This window comes from Pleurodeles waltl, chromosome 6 (genome assembly GCF_031143425.1).
Source record: "Pleurodeles waltl isolate 20211129_DDA chromosome 6, aPleWal1.hap1.20221129, whole genome shotgun sequence".
Lineage (NCBI taxonomy): Eukaryota > Metazoa > Chordata > Amphibia > Caudata > Salamandridae > Pleurodeles > Pleurodeles waltl.
The window spans coordinates 450639600-450666783 of NC_090445.1; the positions used below are offsets into that span (position 1 = coordinate 450639600).

The following is a 27184-nucleotide window of genomic DNA, read 5'->3' on the forward strand; positions in this document are numbered from 1 at the left end:
ATTTTTCTCTCGAGCAAAATATTGTTGGGAAAGTTGATCCTGGACCTGCCTCCACACCCAGCCTGGTCTACCAATGCACGCTGCCCTGCACATCCAGTCTCCTCTCCGTTCTTGTTTAAGAACATTTTTCCCCACCTGTGCATTAGAGTGCCTGGAGGAAAACATAATGGGGACATGCCACCCATAGTTTGAGTAGCTCCACTCCTCTTGTTTATGTTAGACCTGGATCATAAATATTTTGCAAAACAATTGCCTAGAACTGTAATCCTTTATGAAGTACTACTACCCCAGTTTGTCTTGGCTGCATTGCCCCTCCTTACAGTGTGGCTCCCTGTCACCATCCAGAGCGCCCAGCCATCTGACTCCCAAGAGACACATGAATACCCAGTACACCAACAACACCATCAACTTCCAACTCCAATGCTGAAAGATCATCAGGAGTTGAGACTTGGCTGACTCACCTCTCAGCAACCACAATGTGGTCCAATGAGCATACCAGTGGAGCAGTGTACAATCTGACTCCACCCTTACCCGTCATAAATATGCAATATATATGTCAGCACTACATACTTTCTGTGTTCTAATGGTATTAATGTAATGTGTTGCACTTGAATATAGTACTGGAGTGCATTCACTGTAGAACTAGAAACACATATATTCTGTGTGTCTTAACCTTTTTAAATGAACTGTGGTCTTTAGGGATTGGATAAAATTATCCCTACATTATTGAAATGAATTACCTTTAGAAACAAGAAGGATTTGCGTAAACGTGTGTACTAATGTTTTCACGTTTGGATTTATAAAGTAGTTAATTGGTTACATTTATACTCGTATTCAAAGTTGAATTGCATTTATCTAAACTGCAATACAATTTGAATTTGAATTTATGTACTGACATTCTTATTGATTGGTAGGTATATGTGCACAAATGACACTCATTAAATGTTCACCATTGAATTATACGTTTAAACCTGACATGAGTAGGCCTGTAATTCTTCGCCATAAAATATTGTTTTCCATTTCTGTTTGCATGTCTTTTCCTTTGCAGGTATGTTCACATGGATTGTTAGTTTGAGAATAGATGCAACACTGTACTAGTGATAGAGAGTCTGAGAAGAGGACTTTGATGAAGAATATTGAGAGACAAAGCATTAACTGATAGGTTATGTTCAGTAGTGTATTGAGGAGTTGCAGGTAGCCTAGGTCGACTTAATTCTCAAGACTGGTCTGTGAGAATCCGTAAATGTTGCAGCTCACAACATGGGACTAGAAAGGACAATGGAAGTCCTGAAGGCGTGAACAAGGGGTGTTGCTCAGAAGATTCATGTTGTATTAACTAGTGTTCTTACAGGTTGATATGAGCCACTATTCCTTTGGACTTTGAGAGGTGCAGACCGCTGTGCTTTCCCCCTTTTGGTTCCTTTGCTGAGGGTGGCTTAGGCTAACACTTAATTCTCAAACTCTAGGAGACGTCTGACCGAGCTTCTGAAATGCTAACATCTTCCCTGTATGCATGCGTATATATATATATTATATATACTGTATATATCTATATATATATATATATTTTTTTTTTTTCTCCTTTTACGGCAATTCCCCAACTTTTTGAGATCCGTCTTTATATTTAATTATTTCAATGAATGAATCTAGATCCTAAGTTAGGTGACTTTAGACATTTCTCATGTTTAGGAGAGAGGATCAGAGACTCTTCTCTGAATACCAGATTTTATTGCAGATTTTCTGTATTGCTTTAACTGATCTTCTGGTTTGTCTCATGCGGATTTACCCAAACTTCTTCAGGAGGTTTGATTATCCTGTATCTTTTATAGCATGGTTTTGAGATTGATTTATATTGACCTGACTGTTAACTTTAATAAAACTCCTCAACTTTATTCCTGATTCCTGGTCCTCATTGTGTAGCCAAATAGGTTGCACCGTTAATTGGAATTGTTTGACTGATGTTAACTCCCTTCACCTCTCGTGTCAACAAGAATGATCCATGAGGTAACAGATTGTAGGAGGCTGGCCCATCGCTCCATCACCAGTATTCTGAAAAATTCAGTGGCCCATACTCCACAGCCCTGCTACTACGGGGTAAAAATGAGCAAGAGACCACTGACTACTGACGTTTAGGACCTCAAGCTGCTCTATGTACAAGTGCATATTGCTTAACCTTAATCCTTTGAGTTATTATAATGTTATTTGCACTTAAATTGTGCTCATGCAGATAGTGTTATGCAAATGGCAGGATTTGTTTGCACTTGTTTTACTGAAGACACTCTTAATGACCCCTCTACACTTGATTTCCCGCTCTAGTACCTCTTAACCCCAAGTTGAGGTATATTCACATTAATTATTTAATGAAATAATAACCAATTCAAAGCACTGTACAAATTACTTGCACTCAACACCTTTTATTCTTGGCTATCTTTGGCCACCAACCCCTTGCTGGTGCAGTTACACCCGCAGAGAATGCTGAATGGAAAGCACAAGTTCACACCTTAGCTCTACAGATTTGACCAACCACCTACTACACTATGAAACACTAGATCTGCAATAGCAAGCACATTAACAAAAACAAATTATTATAATTCAGAGATTTGCAATGTAGCAGTCAGTGAAAACAATGATTACCTTTCCCAGGACTTTAACACCCATCAGATCAGCAAAGCACACACCACTCATGTCAACAATGACAGTGTGGAAATTGATGTGGGGTGGGGCATCAAAGATGGGTTCTACTGTGTTGCCAGCAGAAGAGTTGTATGGTCTGCTGCCTGGTGCTTGTGCTCCTGCGGCCTGGTTGAAATTGACGTAAACCACATTAGATCCATTGGCTGCCGTTGCATTGTTGTTAGAGTCAGTTGGTGGTGGCATCTCAAAGTCCTGCTGCAACTCCTGTAGAGAGATAGTCTGCCAGGAAAGAGAGTAGTTACTGTTGTTCAGCAAAGGGCAATGCAAAGAATATCTGCACTATTTCCTGGTAAGCTCTTGATATACTGCCCACAACCTGAACACTATTTCTATACACAGTAAATACCTCTCCAAAGCCACACAATTCACAAAAGTTCTGCTAAGGGATCCCACTCCTGTCGTGACAGTAGAGCTATTCTATTTTTAGGACCGCACAGACTTTTACTAATGCATTACAGTTCTTTCTATGAGGCACTATGATACTCTGGTATTGGGATTTATCAGAGTTGGGTCATTGCATGCTAACCCATGCCTCGGTAATCTACGCTGCCTTATACAAAAATCATGGACACATTCTAATGCACACACACAAGATTACTGTTCAGCACATCTACAAGGTAATATTATATAATTCCTAGCATACAACAATTACTTCTGGACTGACTGCGACTCCTGTGGATAGTTTATGATCCTAAACTTCTGAGGGTGAGAACCCTTAATAAACCCAATATTACAATGTGTTGGGTTTGAGATTAAATAAAAGTGGCAATGTTAGTGTTACTCTATACCAGATCAAATTACAAGTACAATGTGCAGCAGATGGGTGAATATGCAGTGTTACTTTGTGATAGGTGTTGCCTGAGCAGTGTTTACTTATTGCAAGGAGCAGGTAGATGTACCAACAGGCAGAATATAAGCACTAATTACTCAAGCCAGGACTAGTTTGTGAGATTAGGTCCCATCCCTCACCTTAGCCTTCATGAAGAGTGACCCTCGCTGCTTTGGTGGTGGAGGAATTTCCTTGTCCTTGGTCTTCAAATACTTCTTCTTGGCTAAATACACTTTTCCAGGATCCACTCCTGTCTGGGAAGAGAAGACAGACTGGGTTTCTAGCAAGGAAAATACATTTGGCCAACCAACTGGTGCAAGTTGTTGCCTAGTCAGTAGCTTGCCCTGCCTAGTGCCTGAAAAGCATGCTCACATGAAGTCAATAATGGAAACTTATAAATCGTCTCTTGAGTCTGAGGGTTTAGGGTCATGTTCACTTGAAATCTCCTCTGGGAGAAGAGAGGACATGTTGTTATAATTAGATATAGATTGTATATAAAAAAGATGCATTGGTAGACCATATACATTATCATACACTGTGGGAATATGTGAACATGCGCAAGTGAGATCTACAGTGCTAGAAGAGATGGACTTTGGCTTCCTTCACAATATTTATTATGTGCAGATGCCTGTTTTTGTAGGCTACACTACATCTCAGGCCAGATTAAAAGACCTGGTGAAAAGGAAGGACATTCATAAGTGGTGTTTTTTGTAAGAAATCAATAATCTCAATATGATTACAGAGAAAAAGTACTCTAGACAGTGCTTTTGCCGTGGGTTAAGCAGCGTCTTTCAGACAGGGCAAATGAAGTCCCGGCTCTTGCTTGCACGTCTGTCATTGAGACTTTGATGTTGAGACACTGGTGCCTTTTCCTGGTTTAGACTGGATTCTTAAAGTCCAACAATTTGGCACCGACATCACGCTTCCACTGTTATTCTATATTTCAGTTCTAGCCTGCACGCTAGGCAGCAACCTGTCCAGATTGTTATTAAGTTATCTAGTTTACAAAAGTGACCAGGTTTCAGATGAACGTTTCTAATATGCCCTCCGTCAAATCCCCTTTTTATTGTAATGCGATTCTACCTCGGCTATAAAGCCGTCCTTTCATGGTGAAGGATTGAGGGACTACCGACGCGCCGCTCAGACAGGAGACAAACTGCAGCTTTTTACCTTTTTAATGACTTTCTGACGGAAAATCTCCGAGTTGGCAAAGTAGAGCGGGGAGCAGTACGTCACAATCTTAATCCCCTCCACCGGCTTCACCTGTAAGAGAGGTCATGGGTCATCATCATGCACAGGGATTATCAAACAAGCAGGTACGGGGCCGGCCACGGGGTGGGACAGGGTTGGAGTCAGGGGAAGGAAGGTGGGAAACTGGTGGGAGAGGATTCCTAGATCTGTCGAAATCTGTGTGTTTTAGTCCCACAAACGCCGACAGCGCCTAGAGGACCTTACGTTCTATGGGAGCTGCTGAAAGAACTACAAGAAATAAAAGTAGGCGGTAGCTGGCCATGGTTGGTGAAAATTTACCATTTTAATAGAGTCCCCAAACCTAGGTCTGCAAAGTAATGCAGCCCGACAGACGAGGACGTGCAACAAAATGGACCGCTTTACCAAGGGAGCACTACATCGCAGAATAGGCGGTGTAGTTTCCTCAACTTCCACTCAAAGAGGATGTAAGTAGGGGGCGAGAGGCATTAGGGCCTCACCTAAAGTGGTGAAGACACCTCTTCCCCAGCTCGGCGGTGGTGCAAAGTTTCCTCTGAGATGGCGGGAACAGTTTCCTGAAAATAAACCCCTATTTGTTTTCACGGAAACTGTTCCAGCCATCTCCGTGACATGACGACACTACAGGCCAGTTGGCATTTTCCTTTGTTTTCCACAGTTAAAGCTTTAAAGGGAGAGCCTTTCTTGATGGAAAGCAAACAAAAAATGCCCTTGGTGCGCTTGGAGTTTTATATCAGTGTTTTCTACTTCCTGCCAAGTGTCCCAAGGCTGTGCATGACAGGAAAAAAACGGCCAAAATGGCAGGAAAAATATCCTCTGCGGGGTGTGTTTTTGACGGAGGAGCCGGAAAATGGCTGTGCCATCGGAAACACACTGCTTTCTCCATCTCTGGGTGAAGTGGTTGGAACTGAAGGCTGGGCAGATGGGACATCAAGCTATTTCTGGCAGGTATCGTGTTACCACATATCCCTAAATCTAATCTTTTTGAAACCAAGATTCTCCGAGAAATTACGTGGCCAAGATTCACTGTGAAATCATGCACCCAAGCAGAAATATATCTCGACAGACCCCCATGCTCCCCTAGATATAATATGCGCCAGATCCTAGTACAATACCACACAATTCATGAGAAAGCACAAACAAACCAAAATAGATGAACTGTTCTGCGATAAGTAAAGCAGTGTTGGAACATCCTTCATATGGTAGATACACAAGGGTTGGGTCTCATGGATGTACTCAGTTACATATCAGTCAATATAGGGAACATAAGCAGATAAATGGCTACTTTGATGTGGGAAGAAAGGGACAGTACCTAAGCCTTTGTATCAGTTCATCGCATTGTTAGAGCAGGTGTTTTAATAAAAATATAAATTAATGTATTCTGAGTAATGGATTTACGTAGAAAATGTAATAATGTAGAAAAAGTAATGCACGCATTTGAAAATGTGTCCACGTGACTGGCCGCCGATATTCACAAAGTGTACATATTAATGACTTATTAATATGAAATATGGAGCTTATGTTTGATTAATGTAGTAATATGTCATATTAAGGATTATGCATTATTTCTTAGCTTTATTAATTGTAGGCCTTAACTTAGCGGATGTCTTGGCCTAGTTGCCCAGCCTCATGTCAAGCTGTATTTCTTAGGCGTTTTATTAAATGTTTGCTTAGAGAATTAAATTGTTATTTTCCACTGTGCTGACCTAATATGTTTGTGACTAAAGTTTTTGTAATGAGAACTGCTTGCTAGAAGGTGCTTTCCTGTTGAATGTAACATTGTAAGACTGACTTTCTCAGGAGAAAACAATAGAGACACTGACTGGAGTATAAATTGCAACAATATTGTTACCTGACCGGATAATGAGGACATTACAAGAAAAGCCAATCAGCGACATGTGAACCATGAACTAATAGAAACTGCAGATTTGATGCTTTAGTTTTATTGGACAAGGTGTGAACATGCAATCCCTTGACCAATAGGGACTTGGGAAGTAGCTTTAGGAAATCTAACTTAGCCGGACTGCACTGAGTGAAGACAGGCCATTTGCCTATTTTCTTTCTTGCTGAAAGGCCATTACTTTACTGAATGTTGACGTGCTTAACTTTAATGCTTAAAGTCTTTGTCTTTCCTAAACTTTGATGATGAATCCTGATGTCTTGCTGACTGAAATGATGTCCCGATGACAAAGACTGTCACAGCTTGCTGATCCAAACTGAGGATAGGTATATCATCTATGAGACTGTTTGCTATATCTATTTGCTTTTCTTTCTAGGTACCAACCGTGCTATTTTGATAGAGCCATAGTTAGATGTTTTTCCAAATTGTGTTGACTAAATTGTTTTGCATGAAGCCCAACATGCTGATGCTAATCTGGTGTTAGTTAGAATCCTCACTAATGAAATCCGTTGTATGGAGTAACCTTTGATGTCTTTCTTTGCTGAATCTAAATGTATATGATATTGTGCAATTTTTCTTGTTATTAATTTGCACTGTAACTTTACAATGTGTAGTGGCTCAAGCGTTGATTAGATTACGTTTCTTTAGACGCTTTGGACAGCCAGTATTGCTCTTACATGTTTATCATTTGATTTTGAGATTATTTTACGTGACAGTAGCATTGGTAATACAGGGAGTGCAGAATTATTAGGCAAATGAGTATTTTGACCACATCATCCTCTTTATGCATGTTGTCTTACTCCAAGCTGTATAGGCTCGAAAGCCTACTACCAATTAAGCATATTAGGTGATGTGCATCTCTGTAATGAGAAGGGGTGTGGTCTAATGACATCAACACCCTATATCAGGTGTGCATAATTATTAGGCAACTTCCTTTCCTTTGGCAAAATGGGTCAAAAGAAGGACTTGACAGGCTCAGAAAAGTCAAAAATAGTGAGATATCTTGCAGAGGGATGCAGCACTCTTAAAATTGCAAAGCTTCTGAAGCGTGATCATCGAACAATCAAGCGTTTCATTCAAAATAGTCAACAGGGTCGCAAGAAGCGTGTGGAAAAACCAAGGCGCAAAATAACTGCCCATGAACTGAGAAAAGTCAAGCGTGCAGCTGCCACGATGCCACTTGCCACCAGTTTGGCCATATTTCAGAGCTGCAACATCGCTGGAGTGCCCAAAAGCACAAGGTGTGCAATACTCGGAGACATGGCCAAGGTAAGAAAGGCTGAAAGACGACCACCACTGAACAAGACACACAAGCTGAAACGTCAAGACTGGGCCAAGAAATATCTCAAGACTGATTTTTCTAAGGTTTTATGGACTGATGAAATGAGAGTGAGTCTTGATGGGCCAGACGCCAGCAAGGTGGAGGTGGAGTACTGGTTTGGGCTGGTATCATCAAAGATGAGCTTGTGGGGCCTTTTCGGGTTGAGGATGGAGTCAAGCTCAACTCCCAGTCCTACTGCCAGTTCCTGGAAGACACCTTCTTCAAGCAGTGGTACAGGAAGAAGTCTGCATTCTTCAAGAAAAACATGATTTTCATGCAGGACAATGCTCCATCACACGCGTCCAAGTACTCCACAGCGTGGCTGGCAAGAAAGGGTATAAAAGAAGGAAATCTAATGACATGGCCTCCTTGTTCACCTGATCTGAACCCCATTGAGAACCTGTGGTCCATCATCAAATGTGAGATTTACAAGGAGGGAAAACAGTACACCTCTCTGAACAGTGTCTGGGAGGCTGTGGTTGCTGCTGCACGCAATGTTGATGGTGAACAGATCAAAACACTGACAGAATCCATGGATGGCAGGCTTTTGAGTGTCCTTGCAAAGAAAGGTGGCTATATTGGTCACTGATTTGTTTTTGTTTTGTTTTTGAATGTCAGAAATGTATATTTGTGAATGTTGAGATGTTATATTGGTTTCACTGGTAATAACAAAAAAAAATATATACCCATTTCAATTATTTATTAAGTTGCCTAATAATTATGCACAGTAATAGTCACCTGCACACACAGATATCCCCCTAACATAGCTAAAACTAAAAACAAACTAAAAACTACTTCCAAAAATATTCAGCTTTGATATTAATGAGTTTTTTGGGTTCATTGAGAACATGGTTGTTGTTCAATAATAAAATTAATCCTCAAAAATACAACTTGCCTAATAATTCTGCACTCCCTGTATAGGGAAATAAATATTCTAACTTTTACCCAAAGGTGTGGTTATTCATGACTGAAAGGTCATGGTGTGTGATAGTTACTGACTCTAATTGATTACTAATGCTATTGATTTTGTTGTTTGATAGTTACTGACTCTAATTGATTACTAATGCTATTGATTATCATTGATTATTAAGGTTAGTGATTATTGATCTGCACGTACTGGATATATTGTGGGAACATCTTAAATGCGAGTCAAAATGTTAATCGACCTATTTGCATCCCCTTGTAAGTTTACTTATTAAGGTCAGACGCACCAACAGCATCACCCCTGAACTAGTGACTATCTCTACCATAATCACAAGGCACCTCAAGGCCATGCTGTCCGGTTGTGAACTCAATTTAGCAATGCAGTTTATAACTTGGTGCTAGTAAGAAGAGAGAAGAGCATATCACTGGACAAGGCATGTAGCAGAGAGTCTCACCTTGTTATAGACCTTTGGATTTTTGTAGATGTCTGTTGCGACTATCTGTCCTAGGGCAGAGCCATTTCGACTTGAGAAAGAGAAAGAAGAGGGGAAAATAGATTTATTAGACTTGATACACACAGTGCCAATGGTTAACATTCATAAACCTATTGCTGGTGCTTCTAGCATTCTGTCTTTTCAACGCAGTGTGCATCAAGAAGTGCATTGAATGCAGTGCAAACAAACAGTGCGAACACCAATAAAAATCCATAGACTACCTGCCATATCCCCTTATAATGCCTTCCTCAGCACTCTGCAAAATGTGTTTTCTCTTTCATTGTCTGCTTTAGGTGCCAAATGAGGTTTAAAGATCTATAAAGATGTAGTCTCCTGGAACAGGTGGGGAGCGTTCAGTCACTCCCCACTGTGCAGCTCCACCTGTTTTGTTATTGCCCCTTGTGCTCCAGTTCGCACGTTCAAGGCCCTCCTCCGCCCTCAGGCTCCCGCCTGTGCCTTATCCCTGTTGGTCCAGTGGTGAGTTCCATCTCTGCTCTTACTCTCTGCTCTGTTTCTCTTGTCCTATTCTCTCACCTTTTTGTATTTTCCTTTCCATTTTTCTATTTTCCATTCTTATTCTGCCGCTTTCCTAGCTCCTCTCCCCTTCCCGCCCCTGTCACTGTTCCGTCCCTGCGGCCCCACTGCCCTCTCAGCTCCGCTTCCTGCCTCCCAGCTGACCAGACTCTCCCACCTCCCTACTCTTCCTAATGGCAGCTGCACAGCTGACATGCGAAAGCGCTGAAGGCATGCTAAAGGCAAGCCAGTCTGTGTCCGTCCGCGCCTGGACCGTACCCAGCACCGCGGACCCTGGTGCCTGCGCCTCTCACTGCTATGATGCCAGTACCCTCCTTGCCCTCAACACAGGATGATCCACAGCCTGCCACCTCGTGTTACAAAAGGACACATAAGGCCCGTTCACCTGCTGCAACTGCACCTTCTCCTGTCCCCGCACACTGGACCCACCGACCACACGCCCACCTAGCACTGGACCCAGCCTTCTCAGCTGCATCCTACTCAACACCCACTCCCTCATCAAACACAAGGTGGAAATCTGGGACCTGCTTAACTTCATAACTCCAGACGTCGCATTCATCACAGAAACCTGGATGACCCCCACCTTAGCCCTGGACATCGCCCATTCCTGATGGTTACAAAATCATCCACAAGGACTGCATCAACCGATTGGGAGGAGGCATTGCCATTGTTCACAGAAACACCCTCTGTCTCACTACTAGCTCTGACGACCTCTCTCCTGTCGTGGAGCACCTTCACCTCCAGATCCAGACCAACCAGAACACCACCCTCTGCTGCACCCTCGTCTACAGATCCCCGGACCCTGTTTCTCCTTCAGTGATTCCATAGCTGACTTCATCTCACACCACGCCCACACCTCAACGGACTACATTCTCCACGGAGACCTCAATTTCTACCTGGAAAACCTCAATCACCCCAGCACATCATCCCTACTGGAGAACCTTACCTCCCTTGGCCTCATGCAACTGGTCAATCCCCCAACCCACTCAGCAGGACACACGCTCAACCCTGTCTTCTCTGCTAGAAACAACATCTCTGTCACCCACACCAGCGAACTGCACTGGACGACCACCCAGTGCATCCACTTCTCCTTCAACAAACCCACCGAACACCACCACGCCCACTGCCACCCACGCAGCAGCTGGAATAAGGTATCCAAAGACCCTCACCACTGACAACACCCTAAAGATCATGAAAACCATCACCTCCAGAGCCCCTTCAGACCCATGCACCACATTTTCAACCGAGTTGGCGCCACCATCGCCCCCGAACTATGCTGCACCATCAACTGCTCCATCAAGTCCACCATTCCCGGAAGACTGGAAACATGTAGAAATCAACCCATTGCTGAAAACTCCTCAGCTGACCCAACAGACATCAAAAACTACAGGCTCCCCTTCCCAGCCAAAGTCATCGAGAAGGCCATCAACGCCCAACTCATTGAAACCAACCACACCGTGGACCCCTCTCAATCAGGCTTCAGAAGCAACCACAGCTCTGAGACCACAGTCCTGGCAGCAACAACATCCGCACTCCTCTAGACTGAGGCAAAACCGCAGCCTCATCCTCCTGGACCTCTCTGCAGCCTTCAACACCGTCTCCCACCACACCCTCTGCACTAGACTCCACGACGCCGGCATCCATGACAAAGCCTTCGAGTGGATCCACTCCTTCCTTACCGGCTGAACCCAGAGAGTCAGGCTCCCACTGTTCTACTCAAAACTGACAGAGATCAGCTGTGAAGTTCCGCAGGGCTCCTCTCTGAGCCTCACCCCCTTGAACATCTATGTGGCCCCTCATGCAAACATCATCAGGAACTACGGATTCAACATTATCTCCTATGCCAACGACACCCAGCTGATCCTTCCCCTCACCGATGAGCCTACGACCGCCAAAAGCAACTTCCACAACGGAATGAAGGCAGTCACCACCTGGATGAAGTACAGCTGCCTGAAACTCAACTCTGACAAAACTGAGGTTGTCATCCTAGAGTCCATCCCCTCCGCCAGAGACGACACTTGTTGGCCCTCAATGCCCAGAACCCCCCACACCCACCGACCACGCATGCAACCTCAGCATCATTCTTGACTCCTCCCTCTCAATTAACCTCTAACTCAACGCTGTCTCATCCTCCACTTTCCACACACTCCACCTGCTCTGAAGCATTTTCAAATGGATGCCCTCTGAGTCCAGGAGAACGGTCACCCAGGCGCTCGTCAGCAGCAAGTTAGACTACGGCAACGCATTCTATGCTGGCAACATCCAAAAACTCCAAAAGAAACTGCAGAGAATCCAGAACGCCTCAGCCACGCTCATTCTGGACATCTCTTGCTGCAGCCACATCATGGTCACCTGAAAGACCTTAACTGGTTTCCAATCAACAAAAGAATCCTCACGCACACTTACAAGGCCCTCCACAACATCGGACACACATACCTCAACCATCGCCTGTCCTTCTACACACCTCCGCTCCGCCCAACTAGCCCTCACCACAACCCCAAAGATATGCAAGAACTCAGCTGGAGGAATATCCTTCTCTTACCTCGCTGCTCAGACCTGGAATGCTCTTCCACTACACCTCACACAATCACCTTCACTGCCTCAATTCAAGAAGGAGCTCAATACCTGGCCTTTCAATTGAACTGCAACTGCCTTCCCCTCAGCGCACTGAGACCCTCACAGGTGACTAGCTGCTCTCTACAAGAACCTGATTGATTTGGTCATTATAGTTGGAAAGGGATAGTTGCCTTCTAATTTCAAAGCACGAGGTTGGGTCTAATGCATGTGAAGAATGTAAAGTAAAATGCAATCCTGTACAATTACTGTAGGTACATGACTTTGGCCCAACCCTTATAGCAGGCCTAATAGAGTCAGAAACTTCGACTAGAGGACCGACCTGTTAATATCCAACTAGAAGAGAATCCTGGGGGTATTGAGCTTTGACCTGATTGATTAATCTGGGTGTCTGTCTCAGAGATACATTAAAGCTTGCTTCTCTTTCCATGCCTTTCATGGCCTCCTCTACCCATTCCTTGTTATAAGGGTGTGGGGGCAGATCCTTTTTGTAATGTCACACAGGCCCTGCACCTCCACAATAATTGCGAGGGGATTAGAAGAGCTAGATGACATGAGGTCTTTCATTACAACCCACAATCAGGTAAGGGACAGAAGTAAAATGGGTGAGAGAAATAGTGAGGGTACAACAAAGGCAGTGACAAGACAAAAAATGGATGTGACGAGGAAGGGACATTGCAACCAAGAAACATAGAAAGGACCTAAGGAAGGGAGGGGAGAAAATGAGTGAAGACAAGAACACAATAAATGTTGAGGTATCATGGAAAGAAGGCAAGAGGAATGGCGAGTCCGTGGACAATGATTGGGGCAAGGGACATGAAAGTGAGCTGAGAGGGAAAAAGGAGAGCTGTGAAATAAAAGGGAGAAAGGAGGTTGCGGTACACAGAATTGTAGGGTGGGTGATGTTGGGAGAGAAAAATTACCTCACATAGTTCTAGTGAGCATATGCATCCACCTTGAGTTTCTCTAAGCAAATTTATGCTGTTGTTCAATTTTCTTAGACCTCAGCACACACTCAATAATGGAGGCCAGCAAGAGAGCTAGAAGATTTGTACCCACCATCTTTTCTAAGAAGGGCAATGAGACCTTTCTGGCATTTACTGTATCATCCACCAACTTATCACTAGGAACAGCGTTCAATAAAATCAGCTGGTTCCACCACACAATGATTGATACTTTATTAACTAATGTAACATATCTTTACCCTCTCACTTTTATGTATAATATTGCATTGTGTGTGGAATTAAAGTACTTTTTCTCTTTCTTTTTCCTGCATTAGCTGAACAGTGATTTATTGATTGCTATTAGGGGTCTCATTGACTTCTGAGTTTCTATCCCACATCTTCTCCATGAGTACGCTTTGGATTGCTCAGCTTTGCTATCATGGAGATATAATTCAAAAGGGAGGGACTTGGTGCCCAGTTTTAGGATCAATAGTAAAGTAAAGCAACATTATACTGGTGGTAAAGGGGTGGCATTGTTACAATTTGAGCAGTTCCTGATTGCCCAGGTACTGTTCAGAAAGTCCCCATGGGTAGTTAACATTGCACAAAGTAATCATTTGTGGGTGATGCGTTAATTGCACCTGTTGCATGGATATTATTGACAAAGGTAGAACACTTATAACTGCATATCTAATAAATTAATGATATAAAGTATCTGATATGATTCTTTAACCTTCCTTGCCTCTGTTGACACTATTTCACATCCCGTAATCTGCATGAGCGATATACCCTAATCAATCTGGCTGCAGTAACTTTGTCGAATGTCTGGGACTATTTAAAAAAGACAACACTAACAAAAGCAAGTTATTGAACACCTGATACAAAGAAATCAGCATAACAAAGACGCACACACCTGAGCCAGCAGGTGTTACAGTACTGAAACATTTAACATCATATAGTTAAGTGTTCATCCAGACGTCCTGAAGGTAGCCCCCTAACTAATAGCAATAGAACACAGTCTCTTTGATAGGCACCTTTAAATACAGAAGGTGCCTATCAAAGAGACTATCAAAAGGCATGACTTCCTGCAACGGGCAGGAAGGAATGGTTGGTCTGCTTCCTGATTGTGCCTCTTTAAAGAGATGATATTTCCCGAGCAGGCAAAAGCTTTACCTTCTTTAAGGGACAAGTATATCATAATAATTTGTTAATGATTATATATATGGCAAACAGTGACAATTTTATGGTTGTAGTGATAAATGACAGACGATTATCCTGCACTAGCAAGTGTGTGGAAGATGGTCCATATTGTAGGGCAACCACTGAGCAGGATCTGCTGCCTACAGGATTTAAGGCCTGATTTATATTTGGCGGATAGGTTACTCCATGGGAAACATGATGGATATACCATATCAAACACAACACCAATCAACACCGCAAAGGCATCCCCAGGTTCATTGACCTCTTTATCTGAAATAATGACCAAGACTATTGTATGAACATTAATTTAATCTACAAATGTGTAATTCTGCTCAAGAGTCAGTGTCAGAAAATATGGGAACACAGCCGCACTGATGTCAGTTAAAAAAATGGTCATCCAACAGGATATCCAGCTTTTTGATTCTCAGTTTTATTGCTGTTATAGCCGATAATAGAGCCTCTGGCGGAAATGTTTGTGCATTTTCCAAATTGAAGTTCACAAGTCTATATTTACAACTAGATCCAATTAGACACTCTGGGGTGGATCTAAGAGCCCCTTGAGCCACATCAGCTCCGCTTTAGCATCATTTTTTTTACGCTAAGGTGGCCTTTTCCATGCTCCATTTTTACAAAGTGGTGCAATGCAGGCATTGCGCCACTTTGTAACCCTTTGCACCACATTATGCATACGCCATGTATAATGTATGCAAAGGGGGCGTTCCAGTACAAGGAGGCCCCCAAAAATGGCCCAATAAAATCTACAAGATTTCATTGCGCCATTTTGGCATCATTTTTTAAAGCCTGCTTCGTTGTGAATGAGACGTATGCTTTAAATAATCACTGTGCACCAAATGTGTGCCTAACATTAAACCACATGTTAGAATCCTGATTTTGACTCAGACTTTTGTCCCTCCTGGGTTGACAAAATCAGCACCACTGAAGCTGACCGTGATCAGATTATTTCAGTGGCAACCAATAATTTAATTTCTGGTATACATCATAAAGAGATTCACCAAGTGTTAGTCACTGTGGTGAGAACCTATGTCTATAAGTTCTTAAACATTCCCATTGGTTGCATTTGGACATACGTAACATTGAAAGTGGCAGTAAAGAATGCTATGAAACCTCATATTCGAAGCTGTTGAAGTAGAATAGCTTTCTAAAGCAGTGCTTAAGTGGTACCCTGGCACACCCACAATTTATTACAACCAGTGAGTTAAAAAGTAAGTGGGTAGTATCCATTTTAAACTAGGGGCATGCAAAGATGGACTTCATAAGCTTTGAGGTATAAGGGAACCTTTAAAAAAAGTTTTCCAACCTCGCAAAGTGAGCAAGAGTTTATGGAAACACAATGGGTGGAAAAACTATGGAAGAACAAATTATTTTGCAGTAAAATGGTAAAAATTGTTTTTGCAGGAATATTCTCCAGCAAAACTTTTGAAATTGAACATTGCACCCACAAGCAACACCTCAGCTTCATGATGTTGCACATTTGTCATATTGACAAAACTTTGCCATAGGTATTATAATCGGGACGAGCAAATTGTATTGTATTCTTTGAATAATTAAGTGAAATATTATGTAAAATTCCACAAAATGAAAATTAAACAGTTTGCAGTATTTTTCAGTGCAAAATGCATCATCGCAATAACACATTTTGAGCTAAAAGAAAAATGGTGAAAAACACAAGTGCCACAAACAACACCAGTCATGAGCTGCTTTTTGGTCGCTTGTCTTCTTGCTGTTGTCCTACAATATGATTTTGTTTAAATGGTCTTTAATTACACCGCCAGGCAGAGTGGTGTCATTTCTGAAATTTTGCCTAACAAGCGTAATGTGAAAATCCCAAAATTAAGTGGGATTACATTGGGGTAATGGCAATTTGGCCAGGGCCTAAATTATACATTCACGCACCTCTAGTTTAAAGCACACAGTGCAAAGACCTCTTCTTCTTCGTGGTTGAATGACCTTTAAAAGAATGGGTGTTACGATTTAAAATACCCTGCCTAAGAGGACAAAGGCTCAGCCGAGGCCTAGCATAATTGGCCAAGCCCCATCTTTATCAGTATATGTGTATAAGTGTATGTATGTCTCCTAGGCTCAATTATGTGGATATTGTTCTCATGGAGAATCCTCTGCTGTGAAAGAGTGACAGATGACTCCAGGATTTAGACTGTGTGGAAGACTAGAGACTGGCGGCTAACAAATACTTACAACTGTGTGTTGAAGACGACAACCAGGATTGAGAATCCAACACCAACAGCCACTCCATAGGGAAGTCCCAGGAAAAAGGTGGAGAGGAAGCTCACCACCCAGACACACTAAGGAGAAGAGAACAGCTATATAAGTGTTACATTTTGAATACATAACTATAAATTTCTAATTTCCGTATAGTGTTTAATCATGGATATTTCTGTGTTTTTAAGCATTCCAAATTATTAGACTTTTAGTATATACAGGAACGGGGGTTTAGAGAGGCAAATTATTTGCCCAGAATCACATCATTTTGGTCAGGTGTGGAATCTGGAATTAGAACTCATGTCTCCTGGTTTCACGATTGACCTTTTAACAAACGGATCACACCTGCGTGATACTAGAATTGGTGTGATAGTTGTATAACTTTCAAATATTTAATTGACATAGCTCAGGCTGCCACATCATTTGTGAAGTTTGCCTGCCAAATATAAGAAGTAGCTTATTTTTTGTCTGTGTGTCCAAAAGGCATACCAATATATGATCTAATTCATCCAATTGAATTAAACCCTTGTATTTCTGTGAGCTGCATACACCCTTTTCAGGGATTTTGCACCTTCTGCAGGGTTAATCTGTATTTTAGACTGTTTGATGGATGCTGTTTTTTGCCAGCAGTAGAACATTGTGTACTTTAACCCTGCTAACCAGTTATAAAGTGTATGAGCTCCCCCTTTTAACATGGTGAAATCAGCATACCCCTAATTGGCAAGTTTAATGTACATGTAAGTGCCTAGCATATGGTGCAAAGGGTATACAGACCCTGTAAGCTAAATATGACTAGCTGATTGTAGCATCCATTATTTCACCCACTACAGTGATCGTGCAAACATGACTGGAGGCCTACCATTTGTAGACAGACTGTTGCACTTTTAAGCTTCAAATTTGACCTGGCAAAATAACCCTCTTTTGAAAGATCAAAACCTTCCTTTTAAATATTTATGTCACTCCTTTGTATGTCTTATTGGCCATTAGGCAGGGTGGATGGTATTTAAAAGTAGGACATGTAGAAATTTAGTGTTATACATTTCCTCACACTGAACAAGCTCCAAAAAGCTATTTTCACTTCAGTAATGCTCACTGTTCCATATGAAAACACTGGATTACATTATTACATTTAATACTACAAATTTTGGTTAGGAAACAGCAAGAATTTTTTTTTAAATAATTATTGACAATGCAGTTCAGTGGTGAAGTCAGAGTTTTGATAAATATTAAGAAAATGCACTATTGGACTATTAGAAAAGTAAACTTTTCCCTGCCTAAAACCTCTGTGAGCCACTTTGCATTTTTCGCTCACGTCTGCCAGCCAGTAATTAACATTTGATAATGTGTGAATGGGTGTCAAATGCCTCCCAGGAGCAAACAACAGCTAACCTGAATGAGCAGAGATAACCCATCTGAACTTGACAGAATATAGGGGAAGGGGAGGCTGAGAATACTTTTTGATATGGCAGTGTCAAATCCTGCTTGAATGTGAAATCCTACTTGACAGGTCTCCTGTGGTTTTACATACAACACCTGAAGCACACTGCAAACAGGCCTGCTCTGTCAAAGGCACTTGTTAGCTAACACTTGGGCAGGGCCCTTTTTTTGTCCCTTCAGCCAGGCAGGCTCCAATCACAGTTGGTCTCTTTTGTGGCATTACAGTGTCAAATCCTTTTGGACTATCAAATCTTGTTTCACAGGTCTGCTGTGGTATTACCTATAATGCTTGGGTCACATTTCAAGAGACGAGGAGCAGGATGGCAAAATAATTATTGCATATCCACTGTCTAGTTTCTACAAAAACACTGCTTTGATCTACCAGACTTCTATCTCTGGGTTTATCGGGGGTACAGTAACTGCCCCACGCTGGATTTTAGTGTTAGATGTGGGAGGACACTAGGTTTACCATAGTTCACTCTATATACAAACCAAGCCCTCAAAGCCTGGGTTTAATGTGCTGTAGACTTCTGCAATCTTAACAATGCCCAAAGTGGTTAGAGTTTTACCTTGATGATTAGGGTATATCCAGGAGTCTTCCCACCCACAAACTCATGCCAGGCATCTCCAGGCACCCAATTCAGAACACTCCAGGACCTTAGGGAGATCATAAAAGGTGTAAATCCGATGTCTTTAACATAAGTAGAGCCCTGGAGGACAGGGCCTGCTCTCCCATGTTACCAGGACAACAATGTGTACTCCAAGGGTCATAACGCTGACCACTTGTTCAAGCTACAGGGACACAGCAAGCAAGATGCCTTTTCTTGCCACTGCTCAGTTGACCAGTAGCAGGTAGACCCTGCTGTTTGGCCTCTGCTAGAAACCCAGTGAGTATCTATTTGTCTCTCCTAAGGTTCTGGGAGGCTTTAAAAGAGTACTCACATGGTGGATTGGGATGTGAAGGACTAAAGTCAAAAGGTAAAATCTTTGACCCGGACTAACTTGGTTGGTGTAACTGACTCACGCTTCATTACAGTCAGCGACAAATTGAGATAGGTCCTGGCCTACTGTGACCATTGACTATCATTGGCAGTTTGTGCCCCTTGGTGTTTTTCTACTTAAAACTTTTAAAATTCAAATTTATGGTTTGCCTTTTGACATTTTGATGTCATTGAGTTTATTAAATTTTCTCTATCTGTCTAATTCGTGTTGGATTTTTATTGGATTGCATTCTGAACATTTTGTTTCTAAATACATGCTTTCAATTAAGCCTGTCTGCTCTGAACCATAGCTACCAGGAAGTTGATCTCAGATTAATTTAGTGACTACGAGGGTTCACTCTGGCAAGGGTTGTGATTGTTCTTTGAGGTGGGTAGTCACCCTCCTCGGATAATAATCCACTTTGTTGCATCACTTTTTCTTTTTCTGTAGTCACAGACATAATACCATATTATTGGACTCATGAATATCCCGCATTTCATTGCTGTAGGCAAACCAAGAATTTAGTTGTGTCAAAGAAAAGAGATACTGTTTAGTGGCTGAGTCACCAATTGTGGAACAATAAGGAATCCTAAAATTTAGTGCTGTCTTCCTCATTTTGGTTATGTGATTCTGGCGAACAGTTCATAATTCTCTGCTTCATATCACTTGTCAATTAAAATTGAGAGTCTTTGGAAAAGGGATATCTTCATTAGTAAGCTAATTAAAAACAGGAAATGTAGCCTTTCAATAACATTCACAGAGCTCACCAGAATCTCTAATGCTGTGTCTATTTGCATTGAGTTTCAAAGGACATATCGCTTGGTGTGACCAGATACAAATACGAGGATAGAGCGTCCTGTGGTGGACGCAATGAAACATTATTCTATATACATCAGAAGGCCACTCTTTTCACCCCTGCAGTATCATCACCACATTTTCATCTTCATGTGTATTGCTCAATAGTATCTATGTCTTTGGTTTCATCACATTTGGTGCGTAAGGAAAAATATGTACATAAGTCCAAAAGGTAGAACACCTAACACAAACCTCTATAATAGTTACAAACTGTGCATTGGAAGTAGCAACACCAAATATGAGGATTAAGATCCAGAAGGAGGAAAAGTGGAAAGGCTAAATTGCTTCAGCATTATAGTAATTGCCTGCCTTTAACTACATTGTTGTTTATTGGCATGGATTAGGCTGATTTAGATGAAAGATCCAAACCAGTGGAATAAATGTTGCATGCTGAAGATGTTCAAAGGTAATGTTCAGAGACAGGGATGCAGTTTTAATTAAACACTATTTCTTTGCTGTAAGCTTGTCTTCTCCAGTTCTCCAGGCTAAAGGCAAAATTCTTATTTATCAATTATACAATCCTTTGCTGCTGCCCACTCTTTCATATCCATGTTTTTCTGTTTCTGCAGGTCACATGGACATACCACCCATGGTTCTTACATCTCTCTTGACCAAGATAGCATTTTATTTCTCATAGCTTCCCAGACTTCATGCGCATATGGAATAGTGACAAAGGAACAAGACATTAATGCTTGTTTAGACGAGGGCACATGAGATGTTAAGGTAGTGAATGCCTTTAAAAGGCTTTGTGTGGGGATCAGGATAAATCTCACAGTTATGGGGAGATGTGGTAAGCTGGAGGAGGAGAAATGGTTTGACAAAAATTTGTCAGAAGCCCATAAAAATTTGAAAATGGCCCTGCAACAAAATCCAAAAAATAGGTCCTGGATAAAGTGGTGTGGGATGACCTATACATCTGTCATAGAGGTGCAGAGAAAGCAATTTAGGAACCAGGCTTAAAACGACCGTATGCAGATATGTGTCTTAAACAACAGCACAAAGTTTTGGGAGTTAGTGAACAGGCCAGTGTTTAGAGTGGCCAGGTCTGAAGCCACGGATTGTACAATTCCCCCCGTAATGTGGATCACGCATTATCAGGCTATGTATGGGAATACCTTGAGGGAGGGTCTTAATACATCTCAGACACCCCCTAGGGATCACTACTCTTTATTCATTGAGGAGAAGGAGGTATATGATTCGATTGTATCCATGTCAAGTAATAAAGCTCCTGGCCTGGATGGTGTTCCTGCAAATGTGTTTAAGTCAGACCCTTAGTTTTGGGCAAAAACACAAACAAGGTTATGTAATGCTATGGGATCTATCGACCCTATAGCATCTTGGTCTGGCTTGACCATAGTGGCGATATTTAAAAAGGGCTCAAGATAGCCCCAATGTTATCGGCCATTTTTGTTGATAGATTTTCTGTGAAAATCTTGGGGAAGGTTGTTTTAGCGAGATTAAATGAGTGTACATATACATCTCTGCAACAGGTGCATGTATCCTTTGATCAATTGTCTGATATTGGTTCAGTACTGGACCTTCACTCACGGTGTGTGATCTTTGGCGAGTGATGTGTGTTCTTGGCTCAACACTGTGTGATCATAAGTCACCTTGGTCTGATCTTAAACCATTGATCTGACATAGGCCAATACTGGATTATATCTTGTTCCAGTCCTACAGGGTGTTGGCTCAGCTCTGTTTGGTCTTGGTTCAGCCATTTCAAATTTCCCAGTGCTTTGTTCCTCTTAGAAGCACAGCCTATGAAAAGATAAGAGTGAGCTCATGGTGAGTATCACTTAGGGCCAGATATATGAAAGCATTTTGCATTCGCAAACGGTGCGAATGCCCGTTTGCTAATGCAAAATGCCAGTTCAGAATGTATGAACGCAATTTTAAGGAATCGCTAAAATAGCGATTCCTTAACATTGCGACCCTGTTTAGAGAGTCGCAAACTGCGACTCTCTAAATTAGAAATCACAAATAAGAATTCCTTATTTGCGATTTTTTAGCACATGTATGAAGCAATTCCTAAATGCGGTTTTGGCATTTAGGAATCATTAATTACCACCAAGTTGAACTTGGTGGTAACCATGTGCAAAATGTAAAATGCATTTTTAAATTGTACATGTAAGGCACACATGCCCTTTTGGCATGTGTGCACCTTACATGTCCCCCAAATTTTTTTGGGGTGAAGCAAAGGGGGCCTTAGCCCCCCAGCACTCTGGGGCTTTGCATTTCCAAAATTGCGATTTCTGGTTCAGAAATCGCAATTTTGGAAATGCAAAAAATTTGCAGATATGGGCCAACAGGCCCATAGCTGTGAATGGGGCCGGTATCGCAATTTGCGATTCGGTAATAGCATTTGCGATTTTTAAGAAATCGCTATTACCTAATCGCAAATGTGATACATGGCACTTTGCGAGTCAGTAATGAATCGCAAAGGGCCGTGATGATACATCTGGCCCTATGTTCCTAATGGCAAAACTATGATGTAGTGGATATTTTTACCTCAAAATTATATTTTAACTTTCTCATAATTTGACACTTCTTTCTGATGAAAGCTAACTGGAAAATAAAACTATTAAAATGTATGTTGCCTCTAAAACGATTCCCAAGTATACCCAATATATTGCCATGCATACAATGGACTCTGAATTGTGAGGTGTCACCTATTGCTACTACCATGGTAGGGGATTGCAGGTGCAGTTCCTACAGAACAGCTCCAACACACCCACTCATGTATCACTTCTTTGCAAAACTGTAGATTTTCATTAATTTATACCTGTACACTAGGTAATATATGTGCAGTCTGGCACCAGCACAATCTGCACCACTGTTTTTAAAGGATCCCGATTTGAAGAGCGCTGTCCTCCTTTATTTCACACACTGGGCATATTCATGCAGTTCGCTGTGTGCATGGAGAGCGACAACACCCGACTATGTCAAAGGATCCTCAAAATCAATTTGACAGATTAAGAACTGTGCACATTAGTCATCACTACGTGTGATGTTGGGCCTGCACAATATTGTATGCCAGCATATGTGACTCCAGGACTTTGGGATATTGGGCGCTGGTGAGATGGTTTGTGAAGTTAGCCCATTGTTGTATATTGAACAAGTGCTGTTTCATAATGGGGCTGTGTTTGGTAATTCCAAGCCTGCACCTTCTGATAATTTGTCAACAATGTGTGAGCCTTGGCCTAACTCTGTGTACTTAGATGGACTGGGCCAGCGTGCTGTATTGAGATTGGTGCTTTTAATACACCAACGTTATGTACTGGGAATTGTAACAACATCCCGTTAAATGCTGAAAAGAGCAACTTTGATTATGTGCACAACTCTGGTCTATTTGAAGAGACCCTTTGTTCTTTTGTGGTTAATTCCGAATGGAGAGTTCGTATATTTACTGTTTGTGCACATTTCCTAACCAGCGACTATCTTTAGACAATATATGTGAATTTGGAATATTTCAGGCTGTCATTGTATGCCAAGCATAGATAGTGTGATAGAGTAAGTTTCTTTTGCACCACATATAAGCACATATGTATCCTTAAGTCAGAAAAGCTTTCAGTTAGCCAGATGTACTTATTGTATCAGCGATTGGTATGAATTTACAACATATCTCGCAATTAAAATGCATCTCTGGTTCTCTGGTTGCTGAATTTTAAAGCTCCCTGCAGGGGTGTACCAAACTGTTCCAAGAGGATGTAGCTACACACTGTTAATAAAGTGTGAAAGAATACCTTTCAGGGCGCAACCTTTCTTTAGACAGTGACATGGAAAATTGTTTAGCTTTAGATATGCTAACGAGGGGTGTGAGGACCTGTTGGGATGAGGCCCCAACCCAGAAGAGAAGGAGCCTCTTCACCTTCAGTGCAGCCAGGACCTCCCAGCAACAACACTATTGAGTTAATGGTCAGCCACCGCTAGAATCCAGTGAGAGACTTCGGAAAATAACGAGGTTCAGTAGTTTCAGCACATACCAAAACAAATGATGAATGTATTAATATAAACTGGTTAATTCCTTACAAAAAATGAAATGAAGGCCAAACAATATGTTATGCCTTAGTTTCTGCGTTTTTTGATTATTGCAGCTTCAGTTTTTATTTGAATGTTGTGCCTAATGCAAACATACACTCTCTTGGCCATGAGGACGCGCACACACAGGCAAAACAACAAGCAGACATTCACACACAAAGCACTGCTCACATTGACTTTAAAATACCTTCAGAAAATGTACCGATACTCTCTCTATTGCTTCTCTCTCCCAAACGAAAAGTAGACATTGGCTGATACAAGAGGCTCACAGCACGCTTAAAATGTTGTCTTTAATTCTAATCTCCTACCTCTACCTTCTTTCCTACTCTCAGACTCCCCCTGGATTTATGGTGGCTGCACAACTTCACAGCTGTGACTTACAGTGCAGGGCCTGACTGGACCCTCGTCAGTCACTCACAGATACAGAGCGGACACCTAGACTCTCTGACATAATGTAAATGAGCCGATGCCATTGAATAATTCAGCAGAAGCTCGGCAAAGGGCTACAGTGGCACTTTAGCTGCCAGAGTGGAGTTCAGAAAGGCTCCACTCTCACAGCCTCATCCCCAGCAGTACTAGGACCACTAAGCCTATCAGTAATGAGTACCGGAACTCTCCTTGGCAGTAAAAAAGTGCCGGTACTCAGGAGGCAAAAAATAAAAAGTTCCGGCACTCAGTACCTGTGAGTACCGGCCCATTTAAAGCACTGAACATAACCATTACCAGGCGTGTCACTAAAAGATGTGGCGTCCTGTGTATCAACAGCATAGGACATTCATAGCACATCAGAGAGCGCGAACAAAACATTTGATGAGAAAGACAAGAGCAGAAACATAAGATCAAATGAAATAGGGCTGAGTGAGGAAACCTGCAGAACACGAGAGTGGGATGGGGTCAGTGAGACTGCTGACCCCACCCCACTCTGTGACGAAATGTCACTGATTGACACTCGCCCTGGGCACTTCAGGGCTTAAACTGAAGCGCCCAGGGAGAGTGTCAATTGGGGACGCTTTCCTCGTCACCCAGGGGAGGGCCACAAGGCACCTTTGCTGAACTGAGGAGGTCACGCCCATAGGAGCTGTGACCTCCTCAGCCCAGCAAAGTTCAGCTCAGGCAGCCAGGAGTGTGCGCAAATGGCGCATGTCTGCTTCTGGCTGCCTGAGCTGAACATGGAGAGTGTCTGTCAGGCTGACCTTTGTTCAGCCTAACAGACACTCTTCATGAGGGGCAAAAGGTGGGGGGGCGTGGCCCCTCCGCCCTAAAGGACCCGCCACTGTTTTCTTTAGACACAGTCAGAGGAAAATAAATTAGACTATGCATGTGCCATAGGACAAGAAGGGCGCTATATTGGCATGAAAAGCTTGCAGGGCTGAACGTCTGTTAATCACTTCTGAGGTAGCTGCTACTGCTGATGATCAGCGTTCCTGTCAGCCCCTGGGAACAGTTCCTCTCTATCATGCCTGCGTGCACGGAGATGCAGTCTAGGAGAACAAGAAGAAGATGGAGGCACAGTTTTCCTCCTGCACAGCCTGCCGTAGGAGCAGATGAGTTTAACCTAAACTTTCACTCTGTGGTGGAAACCGTGCCTTTGCAGTTGCGGAGCGCAGTGCTTTTTGAGGATGGAAAAGGTGAGGGGTCTCTGAAAGGGATGTGGTAAAAAAAAGCATAACTAGGAATCCTTTCCAAGAGGTGTGGCAAAGAACATGTTAACTAAAATCCTGTGCTTCACACAGCGTGCAAGCTGACCAATTTTTGGTACCTCTCTGAGTATTCTTTGACTGCACCCAGACCTGTCACACAATAACGAACACTCATACCTAAATCAAGATAGCCCTATTGACTTTGTCACAGTTTGTCAGCTGTATGAGATAAATGGATATGAATGTAAACATTAGTAAGGTCTGTGGTAGGGGTAGTGGCCTTCAGACTGTCGCAGACACTCGCGCTCTCCTTTCGCAACGATTTCTTCTACACTCTCTGTTAGACACTTATGTGCATTTTTCCACCTACATCTTTCAAAAATACTCCATCTGACTATCTCACTATTTCCCACAATTACCATTGGCATAAATACAACTATCGCTCTGTGCACTTTTACAAAGAGGCCCAGGATTGGATGTGCTTGTAGTTTGCACTCCTCTAAGGCCCACTGTGAGAATCTCGCAGTGTCTTCGGCCTGAACTTCAGAGCTCGTAATCGTGCCCCAACATAAATAGCATCCCACATCACGTGGAGGCTGCTGGGCACAAAATATGCACTATGCAAGAGTTATATGTTGCAAGGAAAAATAAACTACAAAACACATCATGAAAAAAATGGAATGCAAGATGAAAACTGCTTCACTGGGATGCAATACTTATGGGTATTATCAGTTATCATCGAGAAATTGATCTGTCTACAGTGAAGTTAGGAACGTTAATGTACAGTGCGAAATGGATCAGTTTCAAAGGTTGTTTTTATTACTGACAGGCCTTCGACCCCGAAGCGCCCGGCTAAATTAAAGCCCCAGAGAAACGTCTAAGGCAAGAAGATGCCCAATGTTTTCCTTTCTTGTGTTTTGTTCCCCAATAACCCCAACTGCATGCCTCTTTTCCTTTGCTATGCGCAAATGTTTGTTAAACCACAAACTCTCCAGTCAAGTTGGAAGGAGAGGGTGTGTTAGGTATACGACATGTGCATGCGATGTGCTCTCCGCGCGACCATGCATATAATCAAGATGGATTAGAACTTGGAATGCTGTGTATGGGTTTGAATGTGGGGGGCAGTTGCGGGGGAGTTGCGTTGTGGAGCCAGGTGGGCGGACGGGAGTTGAGGCTGTTTTACTATATCTTGGAAATGAAGAAGAACTTGTGAAACCTTAATCTGGAGTCCGCCGTACCTTTCAGTGGCGACGAGGGTTTTCAAGCTACAGCCTCTTCTTCCTGTGCTTCCCCTGCCGTTGAGTCCGGTTCTGCCTGCTATTCACCCTGCCACACCTACTTTCCATCCGACGAC

At 42.5% G+C, this 27184-nt stretch overlaps 1 protein-coding gene across 1 annotated transcript in view; it reads right to left on the reverse strand.

Annotated features, from left to right (window-relative positions):
* Nucleotides 1-27184, reverse strand: part of SLC26A9 (solute carrier family 26 member 9) — a 188522-nt gene that overhangs the window by 21115 nt on the left and 140223 nt on the right. The window contains exons 15-19 of the mRNA XM_069238573.1: nucleotides 16856-16962; nucleotides 9351-9420; nucleotides 4694-4786; nucleotides 3664-3777; nucleotides 2635-2913 (exon numbers count right to left, since the gene is read on the reverse strand). Of these exons, the coding sequence (XP_069094674.1) occupies nucleotides 2635-2913; nucleotides 3664-3777; nucleotides 4694-4786; nucleotides 9351-9420; nucleotides 16856-16962 (663 nt within the window). The remainder of the gene's footprint in view (nucleotides 1-2634; nucleotides 2914-3663; nucleotides 3778-4693; nucleotides 4787-9350; nucleotides 9421-16855; nucleotides 16963-27184) is intronic.